Genomic DNA, 13543 nt, shown 5'->3' with positions numbered 1-13543 from the left:
CCAGGCTAGGGGTCTAATCAGAACTGTAGCTACCGGCCTACGCCAGAGCCACAACAATGCCAGATCCGAGCCGCGTTTGCAACCTACACCACAGCTCAGGGCAATGCCAGATCCTTAAGTCACTGAGCAAGGCCAGGGGTCGAACCCGCAACCTCATGGTTCCTAGTCGGATTCGCTTCCACTGAGCCACAACAAGAACTCCGCCAAATCCATTTTTAAATGAACAAGTTCAAAAGGTTATCCTTTCTCTTCAGATTTACTATTTCAGTGTAAACCCACATTTTCCCCCCTTTTTTTTCAGTGTTCTTTCTGATCGGAGCTGTTTAAGAGTTACAGCTGGTCCCACACCTCTGGATCTTGATGCTAATGTTCAGAGGACTCTAGAGAACAACTTAGCAACTGAGGCCTATGAAAGAAGGATTAAGCGCCTTGAACAGGAAAAACTTGAACTTAGTAGAAAGCTTCAAGGTAAATATATTAAAGATAATGTTTTCTCTTTTTGAGTTGGACTCATGGTGTCGAAAGTGTTTATTATAAGTGGTTGTTTTATCTTGAAAAAATTTTTTTATTAAATGGAAAAAAGCAAGTTGTAGAAATTTATGCAGAGTACAATATAACACCATTTGTGTAAACTTACAGATTTAACAGTAAACAGTAGAATAGCATTTGTTTCCCATGGGTGCATAGGAATGTATATAAATCCCTCTGGGGAGAGGAAAATGAACCTGCTAAGAAAAATGGAACCATTCTAATCCTCCTGGACCACTTTAAATGACTCCCTCCCATATTTCCTTAACCCTTAAAAGTTCTAACTCCCAGAAAACTAGGAGCTAGACATCACTCCTGTTGTAATATTCTCTGTAACATCACTCCTGTTGTAATAGTTGGTGATTTTAAAACGCATATCAGTGAATATTCTTACTTCTTTAATATTCTTGATTCTTCACCTCTAGTGATCTTGTCCTGCACCCTCCCTCATCCACTCCGTGTGGTGGTAGTAAGATCTATCTTGAAATTACAGTATCTAAAACTCTTTTTTAACCTCAGTTTCAAGCAAACCCTTCACAGTCTCCTCCTGGTGGTTTTCTGGTTGACTTCCTCTAGTGTCTTAACTGCAGTGTTCCTTCAATTCCACCATTACCTATAATTCTATCGCCCTTTCACTGTTCCTCTTATAGCTTCAGTTCTCATTTTGTGGTCAGTCTTAATTATACCCTTTCATATATTCTCAAATCTATGACTCCTCTTTCTGTTTGTCAGACTCCTTTGGCAGGACCCCACCCCTAGTTAAATACACTGCATCTGTAACTGTGTGGCTGAAAGTAGTTTACTGAAAACACGCAACATGCCAATTAATCCCACTTTAAATTCATGAGCACTAATCTCAAACTGACTTAAGATCGTAGTGCTGTCCAGCAGCCCTACTTTTTTCCTTAGCTCATTTCTGATTCCACCTCTTTACTCATTATTGGTCTGTTCAGATTTGCTGTTTCTTTTTGGTTCAGTTTAGGTAGATTGTGTTTCTAGAAATGTATCTGCTTTTTCTCTGTACTACTATATGCCAAGGAGTTACATATTAGTTGTAATCCCATATGAGCATAAGTGGATCATAGATATATCTATAGCATCAGTTGTAAAGTCTCCCCTTTCACTTATGATTTTATTTGCGTTTTCTCCCCCCCCCTTTTTTTTTGTCTTTTTGCCTTTTCTAGGGCCACTTCCCCCAGCATATGGAGGTTCCCAGCCTAGAGGTCTAATCAGAGCTGTAGCCACAGGCCTACGCCAGAGCCACAGCAACTCGGGATCCGTCTGCAGCCTACGCCACAGCTCACCGCAATGCTGGATCCTTAACCCACTGAGCAAGGCCAGGGATCGAACCCTCAACCTCATGGTTTCTAGTCAGATTCGTTAGCCACTGTGCCATGACGGGAACTCCTCTCTCTTTTTTCTTTCTTTCTTTTTCTTTTTTTTTGTCTTTTTTTTTTGCTATTTCTTTGGGCCGCTCCCGTGGCTTATGGAGGTTCCCAGGCTAGGGGTCCAATTGGAGCTGTAACCACTGGCTTATGCCAGAGCCACAGCAACACGGGATTCGAGCCGCGTCTGCGACCTACACCACAGCTCACGGCAACGCTGGATCGTTAACCCACTGAGCAAGGGCAGGGATCAAACCTGCAACCTCATGGTTCCTCGTCGGATTTGTTAACCACTGCGCCACGACGGGAACTCCACTCTCTTTTCTTAGTTTAGATTGTTTTGTCACATTTGTTTGTCTTAAAAAAAAAAAAAAAAGCTTAGTTTTGTTGATCCTTTGTAGTCTGTTTTAAGTTGATTTTCTGTGGTGGGTTGCTCCTTGCCCCCCTTTCATTTATGTTTCATGTCTCTCTGCTATATTTTTGCTTTGTCTTTACCATGAGGTTTACATAAAATATCTAATTGATGAAATAGACCTTTTTTTTTTTGATGATTACAATTTATCTTCATTCACCTGTAAAGTCTTCATTCTTTTACTCATCTCCTTTTATATATATTTTTTGGCCTTTTTTTGTCTTTTTAGGGCCACACCTGCAGCATATGAAGTTCCCAGGCTAGGGGCCAATTGGAGCTGCAGCTGCCAGCCTATACCACAGCCACAGCAACACAGGATCCAAGCTGGATCTGTGACCTACACTGCAGCTCATGGCAATGCCAGATCCTTAACTCACTGAGGGTGGCCAGGGATTGAACCTGCATCCTCATGGATACTAGTCGTGTTATTACTGAGCCACAGTGGGAACTCCCTCCTTTTATATTTTTGATGTCACAAATGATCACTTTTTATGCTGTGAATTTGCTACCAAATTGTAGTAGTTATAGTAATTTTTAGCACTCTTTTCCTTTAACATTTATCCTATAATTGTTTAATATACTATTCAGAATACAGCTACAGTTTTCTAATTCTGACTGTCCAGATATCATCTTAATCAGAGTTTTGTGTACTTTCATCTTTTTGTTTCAGCTTGAAGGGCTCCTTTCAACATTTCTTGTAAGACAGTGTGTTGGTAAACTCCCACAGATTTTGTTTGCTGGTTAATGTATTCGGGGCTGGAAGTTTTATCTTTAAATACTTTGAATATGTTATTCCATTCTCTCCTGGCCTATTGAGTTACTGCTTATAGCCTAATGGGGATTTCTTCATAGGATACTTTTTTTTTTTTTTCTTGGGCCACTCCCTCGGCATATGGAGGTTCCCAGGCTAGGGGTCAAATTGGAGCTGTAGCCACCAGCCTACACCAGAGCCACAGCAACGCTGATCCCAGCCGCGTCTGCAACCTACACCACAGCTCACAGCAACGCTGGATCGTTAACCCACTGAGCAAGGGCAGGGACCGAACCCGCAACCTCATGGTTCCTAGTCGGATTCGTTAACCACTGAGCCACGACGGGAACTCCTTCATAGGATACTTTTTAAAAAACTTTCTTTAGCCATGTTACAGAAGCAGCTCGGCTGCTGTAGTGACAACACCAGATTCTTAACCCTCTGTGCCAGAAGGGAATTCCAGGATACTTTCTTTTTTTCCCCTGGCTGCCTTTAAAATTCTTTTTTCAGCATTGACTTATTTAATTTAATATTTATTTTTTATTGAAGTATATTTGATTTACAATGTTGTGTTAGTTTCAGGTGTACAGCTAAGTGATTCAGTTATACAGATACACATATCCATTCTTTTTTAGATTCTTTTCCCATATAGGTTATTACAGAATATATATATATATATATATTTTTTAGCTATTTCTTGGGCCACTCCCGCGGCATATGGAGGTTCCCAGGCTAGGGGTCGAATCGGAGCTGTAGCCACCGGCCTACGCCAGAGCCACAGCAACGCGGGATCCGAGCCGCATCTGCAACCTACACCACAGCTCACGGCAACGCTGGATCGTTAACCCACTGAGCAAGGGCAGGGACTGAACCCGCAACCTCATGGTTCCTAGTCAGATTCGTTAACCACTGCGCCACGACGGGAACTCCTAGGTTATTACAGAATATTAAGTAGAGTTCCCTGTGCTATGTATGTAGGTCCTTGCTGTTTTATATTTAATAGTTTATAAAGTTTATTCTAACTTATTCTAACTTCTAGTTTATCCCTCCCCCTGCCCTGGTAATCATAAATTTGTGTTTGATGTGAGTCTGTCTCTGTTTTATAAATAAATTCATTTGTATCATTTTTTAAGATTCCACATATAAGTGATATCATATATTTATCTTTCTGACTCCCTTCATTTGGTGTGATAATCTCTAGGTCCATTCATGTTGCTGCAAATGGCATTATTTTCTTGTTTTTTATGGTTGAGTAATATTTCACTGTGTGTATGTACCACACTTCTTTATCCAGTCCTCTGTTGATGGACTTGCTTTCTTGTTAGCTTTCTATAATGTGTGTTGGAAATGTAATATGTTTCATTATAATGTGTTTCTGCATTGAGATAGGTATTTTGTATCCAGTTTTTTTCCCCAACTATTATTTCATTAAATAAACTTACTGCCCCTTTGTCCCTCTCTTCTCCTTCCGGTGTATCCATTATCTTTATGTTGGCTTTTTAAATAGAATCTGATAACTCCTGTAGGGTTTCTTCACTAAATAATAATTCTCTCTCCTCTTCCACCTGAATCATTTCTAAATCCCTATCTTCTATATGGCTTATTCTTTCTTTCATCTCATGTGCTCTATTTCCATTACTTTCTAGTGTACTCTTCATCTCATTTACTGTTTTTTTTCGCCTATAGAATTTTTATTTTATTCTTTTTTATAATTTCAGTCTTTCTGGTAAAGTGCTTCTTCTGTTCATTAATTTTATTCCTGAGTCCATTGAGTTGCCTTTCTGGGATTTTTTGTGGCTTGTGGAATTTCTTCATAACAGTTAGTTTGAATTCTTCATCACTGGATTGGAATATTCTGTATCTTTGAGTTGGTTGCTTAAAGAATTGTCGTTTTCTTTTTTTTATTGTATTATGTAATTTTTCATAGTGTTTTGTGAAATGTGCCTCTGTCATCACATTTGAAGTAGTGAGCCCCTTATTTAGGTAAGGCTTTTGTTTGCTTTCAATCCAAGTTCAGCTGATTGGCATCAGAAGACCTTCTTTTCCAGAAGGTGGCGCTATAGCAAAAATTTGGGGTTTCTCTTTCTCAGGGGCTGACTAATCACTGAAGTTTGAAGCCTGAGTATAGTCAAAACTGTTGCAGAGCCTAGGCCTATACTTAGTACCTACTATGGGCTTTGGGTGGAGGTGTTTAGAGACCTGAGGGCAGATAGCAAGAAATGCATTCCTTCCTTTCCTTTTGTCTGCCTTCTTTCCTTTCTTCCCCTCCCCCTGCCCCCTTCACAAATCCAGTTATTGCTGAAGAGCTACAGGGTTCCTCCTGCTACAGACCTTGTAGCCAGGCCAACTTTCACTCACCACTTTCACTTTCTAGCCCCTCTGCTAGAAAGGTCACTGCTGCCAATACCTTGGATCTGTAGCCTCCTCCAAGGTACAGTGTACCTGCTTCTGGATGCACAGGTGGGTGGATCTCTCAGGTGTCCTGGTGTGCTGTGCAGAAACACTTTTATTCAGTTATGGATGTCAAATTAGTTGTGAGTCAAAGGGGAGAGGAAAAAGAAATGACTCACAGGATGTGACTTCGGTGTTACTTTTGATTTTTAAATGGTGATATGCATGTAATAAAGTGTATAAGTACTCACTTTTAAATGTGAGCCCCATAAATATTTATATTTGTGTACTTTTATGTAACCTCCACCCTAATCAGTATATAAAATATTTCTAGGCCTAGCATAAAGATCCACCATGCCCCTTCTCAGTTTGTAACCTACAATTCTGGAGTAAATCCTATCCTAATTTTTCACCATTAATTAATTTTACCTGTTATTGAATTTCATATAAATGGTTTCATATAGTGTGTTCTCATTTGTGTCTTTTTTCTTTTTTTTTACTAACATAATTTTTCCATGTTGCATATATATCAGTAGGTTTTGTTTTTTTTTTTTACTACTGTTTAGTGTTACATTGTATATAAGTACTACAAATAAATTTAATGTCTGAGTTTGTTCTGGCTTGTATTAAAAAAAAAAAATACAAGCCAGGGTGTATCAGGATTGGGTGGTTTATAAACAGCAGAAATTTATTTCTCCCACTTCTGGAGGCTGGAAGTCCAAGATCAAAGAGCCAACATAGTCAGGTGAGGGTTCATAGCTAGTGCCTTCTTGCTGTGTCCTCACTTGTGGTGGAAGGGACGAGGGATCTTTGTGGGTTCTCTTTTATATGGCACTAATCTCATTCATGAGGGCTTCTTCACCCTTGCAGCTTAAACACCTTCTATAGTCTCCACCTCCTAATGACATCATTTTGGGGGTTAAGATTTCAACATATGTATTTTTGGGGGACACATATTCAGACCTTACCTTCCAAGCTGTTGTTGTTGAACATTTGAGCTATTTCTGGATATTGACGATTACAAGCATAGCTTCTGTAAATATTCTTAAATTTTTATCTTGATGTTGGTATATACTTACTTCTGTTAGATATCTCTTCTACCTAGGAGTAGGTAGCATAGTTTCAGCTTTAGAAAATACTGCCAAAGAGCTTTCAAAGGTGACTGCATCACTAATAATGTATGAGTTTCACCTGCTTTATAGCCTCATCAGAACTTGCTTTTTTATCAGCTTTTTTACTTCTAGTCATTCTGGTGTCTGCATGGTAGAGTTTTGCCATTAAATTTGTATTTTCCTGATAAGTAATAAACTTGAGTATCTCTCTTTTTTTTTTTTCCTAGGGCCACACTCATGGCATGTGGAGGTTCCCAGACTAGGGGTCCAGTCGGAGCTGTAGCCACCAGCCTACGCCAGAGCCACAGCAGCATGGGATCTGCGCTGTGTCTGCGACCTACACCACAGCTCACGGCAATGCCAGATCCTTATCCCACTGAGCAAGGCCAGGGGTCGAACCTGTAACCTCATGGTTCCTAGTCGGATTTGTTAACCACTGAGCCACAACGGGAAATCCTTGAGTATCTTTTTATGTATTTACTGTCCGCTTGGATATTTGGATATTCAGTCTTATGGAAGTTTTGCCCTTTTTTTCACATTAGGTTTTACATGTCTTTTCATTTAAATAGTTTTTATTTTACTACCTTATAAACAATGTAAGAACCTTATAATAGCCCTTTATATGGTTATTTTTGTATAATTTATCTCTATTTCTGCTGTAAACTTTAGTACATTTGTTTTATTGTTGCCTTAAATATTTACTCATTAATTTTTTTTTGTCTTGTTTTGTTTTTTTGTTTGTTTGTTTTGTTGGTTGGTTTGTTTTTTTGTCTTTTTTTTTGTCTTTTGTTGTTGTTGTTGTTGCTATTTCTTGGGCCGCTCCCATGGCATATGGAGTTCCCAGGCTAGGGGTCGAATCGGAGCTGTAGCCACCGGCCTACGCCAGAGCCACAGCAACTCGGGATCTGAGCTGCGTCTGCAACCTACACCACAGCTCACGGCAAAGCCGGATCGTTAACCCACTGAGCAAGGGCAGGGACCGAACCCGCAACCTCATGGTTCCTAGTCGGATTCGTTAACCACTGCGCCACGACGGGAACTCCATTAATTTTTAAAATACCTTTTTTCAGGGAGGGAGTGGGATGGACTGGGAGTTTGAACTTAGTAGATGCAAACTATTACATTTGGAGTGGATAAGCAATGAGATCCTGCTGTATAGCACAGGGAACTATGTCTAATCACTTGTGATAGAGGATAATGTGAGAAAAAGAGTGTATATATATGTATGACTGGGTCACTTTGCTGTACAGCAGAAATTGACAGAACATTATAGATCAACTATAATAGAAAAAATAAAAATCTTTAAAAAATCTTTTTATTTACCCACATATTTATTCTTTTTGTGCTCCTTATTTCTTCCTAGTGATGCATGTATCTATCCAGAATCATTTGTATTTTGTCTGAAAAACTTCCTATAGTATTTCTTGTGATTGCATGTATTGTGACTAATCTCCCACATGTGGTTTGTCTGACAGGTCGTTATTTTGCTTTCATTTTTTTTTTTAGCCCTTGTGATTTTTATTAAGGAAGGTGATGAGATTATCATTAGGGGGATTAAGGAAGGTGGCAAGATTAGTGGACAGGGTCAGGCATAGGCAATAATGAGATTATCATCTTAGTGATATCAAAGGGAGTATCCTTTGGACATAATGCAGCTGTTTATAGAATAACATGGTTAATGCATAAGTTCCTTCATCTTGTCTTTGAAGAAAACGCTGTACTTTAGAACTGAGTCCATAGATATTTGCCTTCTGCAGAGTTCTGCTGTTTGATGGTCTCCAACATCTCCCTCATTTTTGTTTATTTGTTGCATAATTGCTTTCATTTTTTAAGAATATTTGCTGCCTTAGAATTCTAGCTTAACAGTTTTTTCTTTTAATGCTCTGCAGATATTATCCCATTGTTTTCTCACTTCCATTATATCTGCGAAGCCAGTTGTGGATCTTGATCTCTTAAATGTACCTACCTCACCACCACCCCCATTCCCTGCCTGTTTCCCTTAAGATTTTCTCCTTAACTCCCCTTTCAGAAAGTTTGGCTAGATCTTCCTGAGTATAGTTTTCTTTGTACTAATGTGAAATCCTGTGTGGGATTCTCTGAGCTTCTGAAATCTTGATTGATATCTTTCATCAATTTTGGAAAATTCTAAGCCAAAATCTCTGTAGGTATTTCTTCTGCCCCATCCAGTAATATCCTCTCCTTCTGGGACTCCAGTTACTTGTATTTTAGACTGGGTCCCACATTTCTTTTATGCTCAGTCCTCTTTTCTCTGTTCTTAGTTTTTTTTGTGTGCTCAATTTGGATATTTTCTATTGACTTGCCTCAGGTTCACCAGTGCTATCATCTGCTGTATGTGTTCAGATGTTAAGTCCATTCAGTGAGACTTAATTTCAGATACTGTCTCTTAATTCAGGAATATCATTGATTTATTCTTATAGTTTTCAATTCTCTATTGAAATTTCTCATCATTTTGCCTATTTGCTCCTCTGTTTTCTTTCACATATTAATAATAAATTAGTTATTTTAAAGTCCTGACTGCTAATTATAACACCTGAACCACCTGTGTGTCTCTGTTTTTGATTTTTCTTCTGATTATTGATTGTATTTTCCTGCTTCCCCAAATATCTCAATTTTTATTGTATGACAAATGTCATGAATAAAAGTAACAGAGAGGAGTTCTCCTGTGGCACAGTGGGTTGAGGATCTGGTGGTGTCACTGCAACAGCTCAGGTCCCTGCTGTGGCGCAGATTCTGTCTCTGGCCTGGGAACTACCGAGTGCTATGGGCATGGCCAAACAAAGAAACCCATAGAGAATAATGTTTATGTTATTGTCACTCTAGAGAGGGTTTCTCTTTTTTTAATCCATTCAGGATTTGAACTAGGACAAGTCTGGGTTGCAGTTTTCGTCAGCCTCAACCTACTTTTGGTTTCAAATGTCCTGAAGGGAGAACTAGCTGGAGTATGGTTGAGACTCACTCTCAAAACTGAGAGGGATTTATTTGTTCTGCCCTTTAGACTCCTACCCCCCTGCCACTTTCAAATTTGGCAGGTGTCTAGATGGGGAAATTGGCTCTTTGTTTATAACAGGCTTTTTTTCCTCAGGGAAGACTTTGTCTCTGAAATACTCCAGCACTGTAGGAGATTGCAGTCTGACTTTTAGAACCTCCTTAACTTCCAGTGCAGTCCCAGGTACACTTTATCATGAGGATAACAGCATGATAAAATTTCGGGATCCTGAAATTTCCAAATTGTTCTACCAATCCCACCCATTCACCAGAAGTTGTCATTTTTTTTCCCCGTCATACTATCCCTCAATTTACCTGCTCCCAGAATTGGATAAGGTTCTGAGCAGCTGTCATGGCCCTTTCACCTCAGAATGGCTCATCCCTTTCTGGTTTACCCTACTTAGTTCCCTTTGCTTTCCCAAATACACAAGGTTTATAAAAATAGGATTTGTTCATATTACATAGTTTATTTTTACTTTTTGCCACAGGAGTGATAGAGCAATGATCTGTTATTTCCTGCTCAAACCTATTTTGAATGAGAAATTCCTATGTCCCAGTTTTTTTTTTTTTGAATATTTTGAATTCTTTAATCTGTTCCTTAGTATCGTTATATATGTATGACTGGTGTCATTTGCACAAAACAAATCCAAAAAATGTAAGATCATTGCTTTTTGGTATTAATGCCTGTTTTGTTTCACACAATGGCATCGGTTAACATTTAAGCTGATTCATCTATTTTTCAGCCACTTACTGATCACTGATGAGACAGGAATTGTCGTGCACATGACTAGGGATATAGTAACGAAAAGAAAAAGAAAAAAATACTTCCGGGAGTTCCCGTCATGGTGCAGTGGAAACGAATCCGACTAGGAACCATGAGGTTGTGGGTTCGATTCTTGGCCTCGATTGGTTGGTTAAGGATCCGGCGTTGCAGTGAGCTGTGGTGTAGGTCACAGATGTGGCTCGGATCCCGAGTTGCTGTGGCTGTAGTGTAGGCCAGCAGCTATAGCTCCGATTGGACCCCTAGCCTGGGAACCTCCCTATGCCACAGGTGTGGCCCTACAAAGCAAAAGAAAGAAAGAAAGAAAAAAAAAAAACCTTCCTCTTGCAGTGCTCACATTCTACTTTGAGGAAATAGATGATAAATCAGATTCAAGGCAGGATTATCAGCTCAGATTAAGGATGCTGGAGAATGTATTAGATTTTTGACAAGAAAAGAGAAGATGTGGAATGTTAAGTTTAGAGAAGAATAGATAGACTAGGGAAATATTTTAGGATTGCCAGTCATTGCCAAGCTGTTTAGACACGAATTTTAAATGTTTGCGCTTTCTCCATTCACTCTCTGCTACTGGGGTGAAAGCATAGAGTAGGAGAGTAGGATTTAGCTAAGATTTGGGGCCTTCTAGGCTAAATGCATTGGAGGAGAGAAGGCCAAAGAAGTTGAAGGTGTGTTTGCAAAGCAGTTTTGCTGACGGACCAAGGAATCTAACCAGGATAAATAAGGAAAAAAGACTGAAAAATGTTAGGACTAGTGACTTGGTACTTTTGGTGGGAATGAAGAATTAAAGGAAGTGGTCCCTAGAGTAAGTAAACTGTAAACATAAGAGAGACGTTTTACCTGAAATCAAGATTTTAGAGGCTATGGAGTTATTAGTAATGACACCATGTACAGTAACATTTCTCAGTAGGTGAACTCCAAGCACTGGGGCATGGTGATTCTTTGATGTGAGGGACTGTTTCACATTCTATAAGATATGGATGTTTCTGGATCCCCAGACACTGTCCATCTGTAGCAGTCTCCTAGGACTGTGCCAGTACCACCCAATTCACCCGTCCTCCTATCCCTCTCTTCGCTACCCCATACACGTAGACCCATTTCTTGGTTCACAGAAGGTAAGAAGCCTTGGTCTGGGGTATGACTGATAGATTTGGGGGTTGTGCTGGAGACACATCTACCAGCTAGGTTGTTTGGGGCTGCAAGTAATAGAATTCTTAAAATAATGCAGATTTCAGAGCTCTCTTAAAGAAGTCAGGAGTACACAGCTCCAGCACTTCTATGTATTATATATTAATGTCTCTAAACCTCCCTTCATACACCAGACTCAGTTTTTTCATACATCATCTGATACATGTTTTTGGATTATTACATTGATGACGCCTTATGCTCGGATGAAAGGGGGCTAACTCACTGGCATAAGTGTATCAACAGTTTTAAAACTGAAAATCCCACGTATTAGAAGGTAGATTGTTTCTAACTTATGATTTTAATGACATCCAATGGAGTTTTGTGATTTAATTTTAATGTGTTTACGTGCTTTTTGTCAATGGGTAGATGTTTTGATCAGTAGAATTAAAAAACGGTTTCTCTAGAAAGATATATATTGCTATTAGTTTTTAAAATGTAGAGTAAGGGCATGTTTCTCATCCTTTCTTTTATTCTTTTTTTTTTTCAAGAGTCAACACAGACTGTCCAGGCTCTGCAGTATTCAACTGTTGATGGTCCACTAACAGCAAGCAAAGATTTAGAAATAAAAAACTTAAAAGAAGAAATTGAAAAACTAAGGAAACAAGTAAGAGGTAAATTTCTGTGATTTATTATTTATTCAGTGTAGTAGACATTTTTAAATGTTTTATTTACACACAAAACATTTATTGAGTACCTGCATGTGTTATTTGATGTGAGCTATATGCCAGTGAAGGAAAAGCAAATAAGTATGGTTTCTTCTTTCAAGAAGCTCATGTGGAAAAGATAAACAGGTAGTTCTTTGCAATATGTATGAAAAATCCAGAAGAAAAATGATCATAGGTACATGGAGAGTACACAAGAGGCGCACCTAACCCAGATTTAAACTTACAAAGATGACTTTAGTGGATGACCTATTAGTTTGGGATATTTTGTTGAAATTTATCTGGTAAAGCATTTATCTGAGTAGTTCATTTTTCAGTGTATTGCTGAGATTAATTAAAATTAATTTTGACAACTGTTAATATGCTTATTGTATCCATTCATTCAACAAATAATACCTACTGTGTATCAGGTATTGTTTTATGTTCTTGAGATGTGGTACTAAACAAAATAACAAAAATCTTTGTCCTTGCTGGGGTGGAGGGAAAACAACAGACATAAAACAATAACTATGTAACTTTGTAAATGATACATACAGTATGTTAAAGGGTGATAATTACTTACAAGTAGAGCAGAATAAGGAGAATAGGTCAGAAGTGTAAGACGAGGAATTTTATAATTTCAAATAGAGTGGTCCAGGTATAAGCCTCATGGAGAAGGTTATATGTGAGCAGAATATTAGAGAACGTAAGGAAGGCGCTTTTACCCTGGGCTTAGCCTTGCAGTTACATGTGACACAAGTTTCAAACAGAAAGACCAGCCAATGTAAAGGCCCTAAAGTCAAAATATGCCTCGAGAGTTCAAATAAAACATAAGACAGCATGGCTTGAGCAGGAAGAGCAGGCACATGGAATGGATGGAGATGAGGGTAGAGAAGGAAAGAACTGGAGTGGGCTTCCTGCCTGATCAGTGACTCTTCCTTTTTTTTTTTTTTAATGTCTTTTTGCCTTTTCTAGTGCCGCTTCTGCGGCATATGGAGGTTCCCAGGCTAGGGGTCTAGGGGTCTAATTGGAGCTGTAGCTGCCTGCCTACACCACAGCCACAGCAACACGGGATCCGAGCCATGTCTGCAACCTACACCACAGCTCACTGCAACACCAGATCCTTAACCCACTGAGCAAGGCCAGGGATCGAACCCTTAATCTCATAGTTCCTAGACAGATTGGTTAACCACTGAGCCATGATGGGAACTCCCTCAGTGGACTCTTCCTGACTGATCTTTGGTTTTTTCTGTAAGTGAAATGGGGGCCTTTTGCAAGGTTTAGCAGCATCACATGGTCTTGGTAAGTATAGGGAGAGAGTGAGAAAGGTACTATTTTAGGTAGGAGAGTC

The 13543-nt window shown here is 39.2% G+C and overlaps 1 protein-coding gene across 11 annotated transcripts in view; it reads left to right on the top strand.

Annotated features, from left to right (window-relative positions):
* CDC42BPA (CDC42 binding protein kinase alpha) overlaps positions 1-13543 on the top strand; it is a 289959-nt gene that overhangs the window by 152928 nt on the left and 123488 nt on the right. For all 11 annotated transcript variants that reach the window (XM_047755429.1, XM_047755428.1, XM_047755424.1 and 8 more), the window contains exons 10-11: positions 302-468; positions 12040-12162. In XM_047755429.1, coding sequence (XP_047611385.1) covers positions 302-468; positions 12040-12162 — 290 coding nt within the window. The remainder of the gene's footprint in view (positions 1-301; positions 469-12039; positions 12163-13543) is intronic.

Source organism: Phacochoerus africanus, chromosome 12, assembly GCF_016906955.1.
Source record: "Phacochoerus africanus isolate WHEZ1 chromosome 12, ROS_Pafr_v1, whole genome shotgun sequence".
In the NCBI taxonomy this organism is placed as follows: Eukaryota; Metazoa; Chordata; class Mammalia; order Artiodactyla; family Suidae; genus Phacochoerus; species Phacochoerus africanus.
Note: the sequence above shows the minus strand (reverse complement) of the source record. Positions and strands in the feature narration are given on the sequence as shown.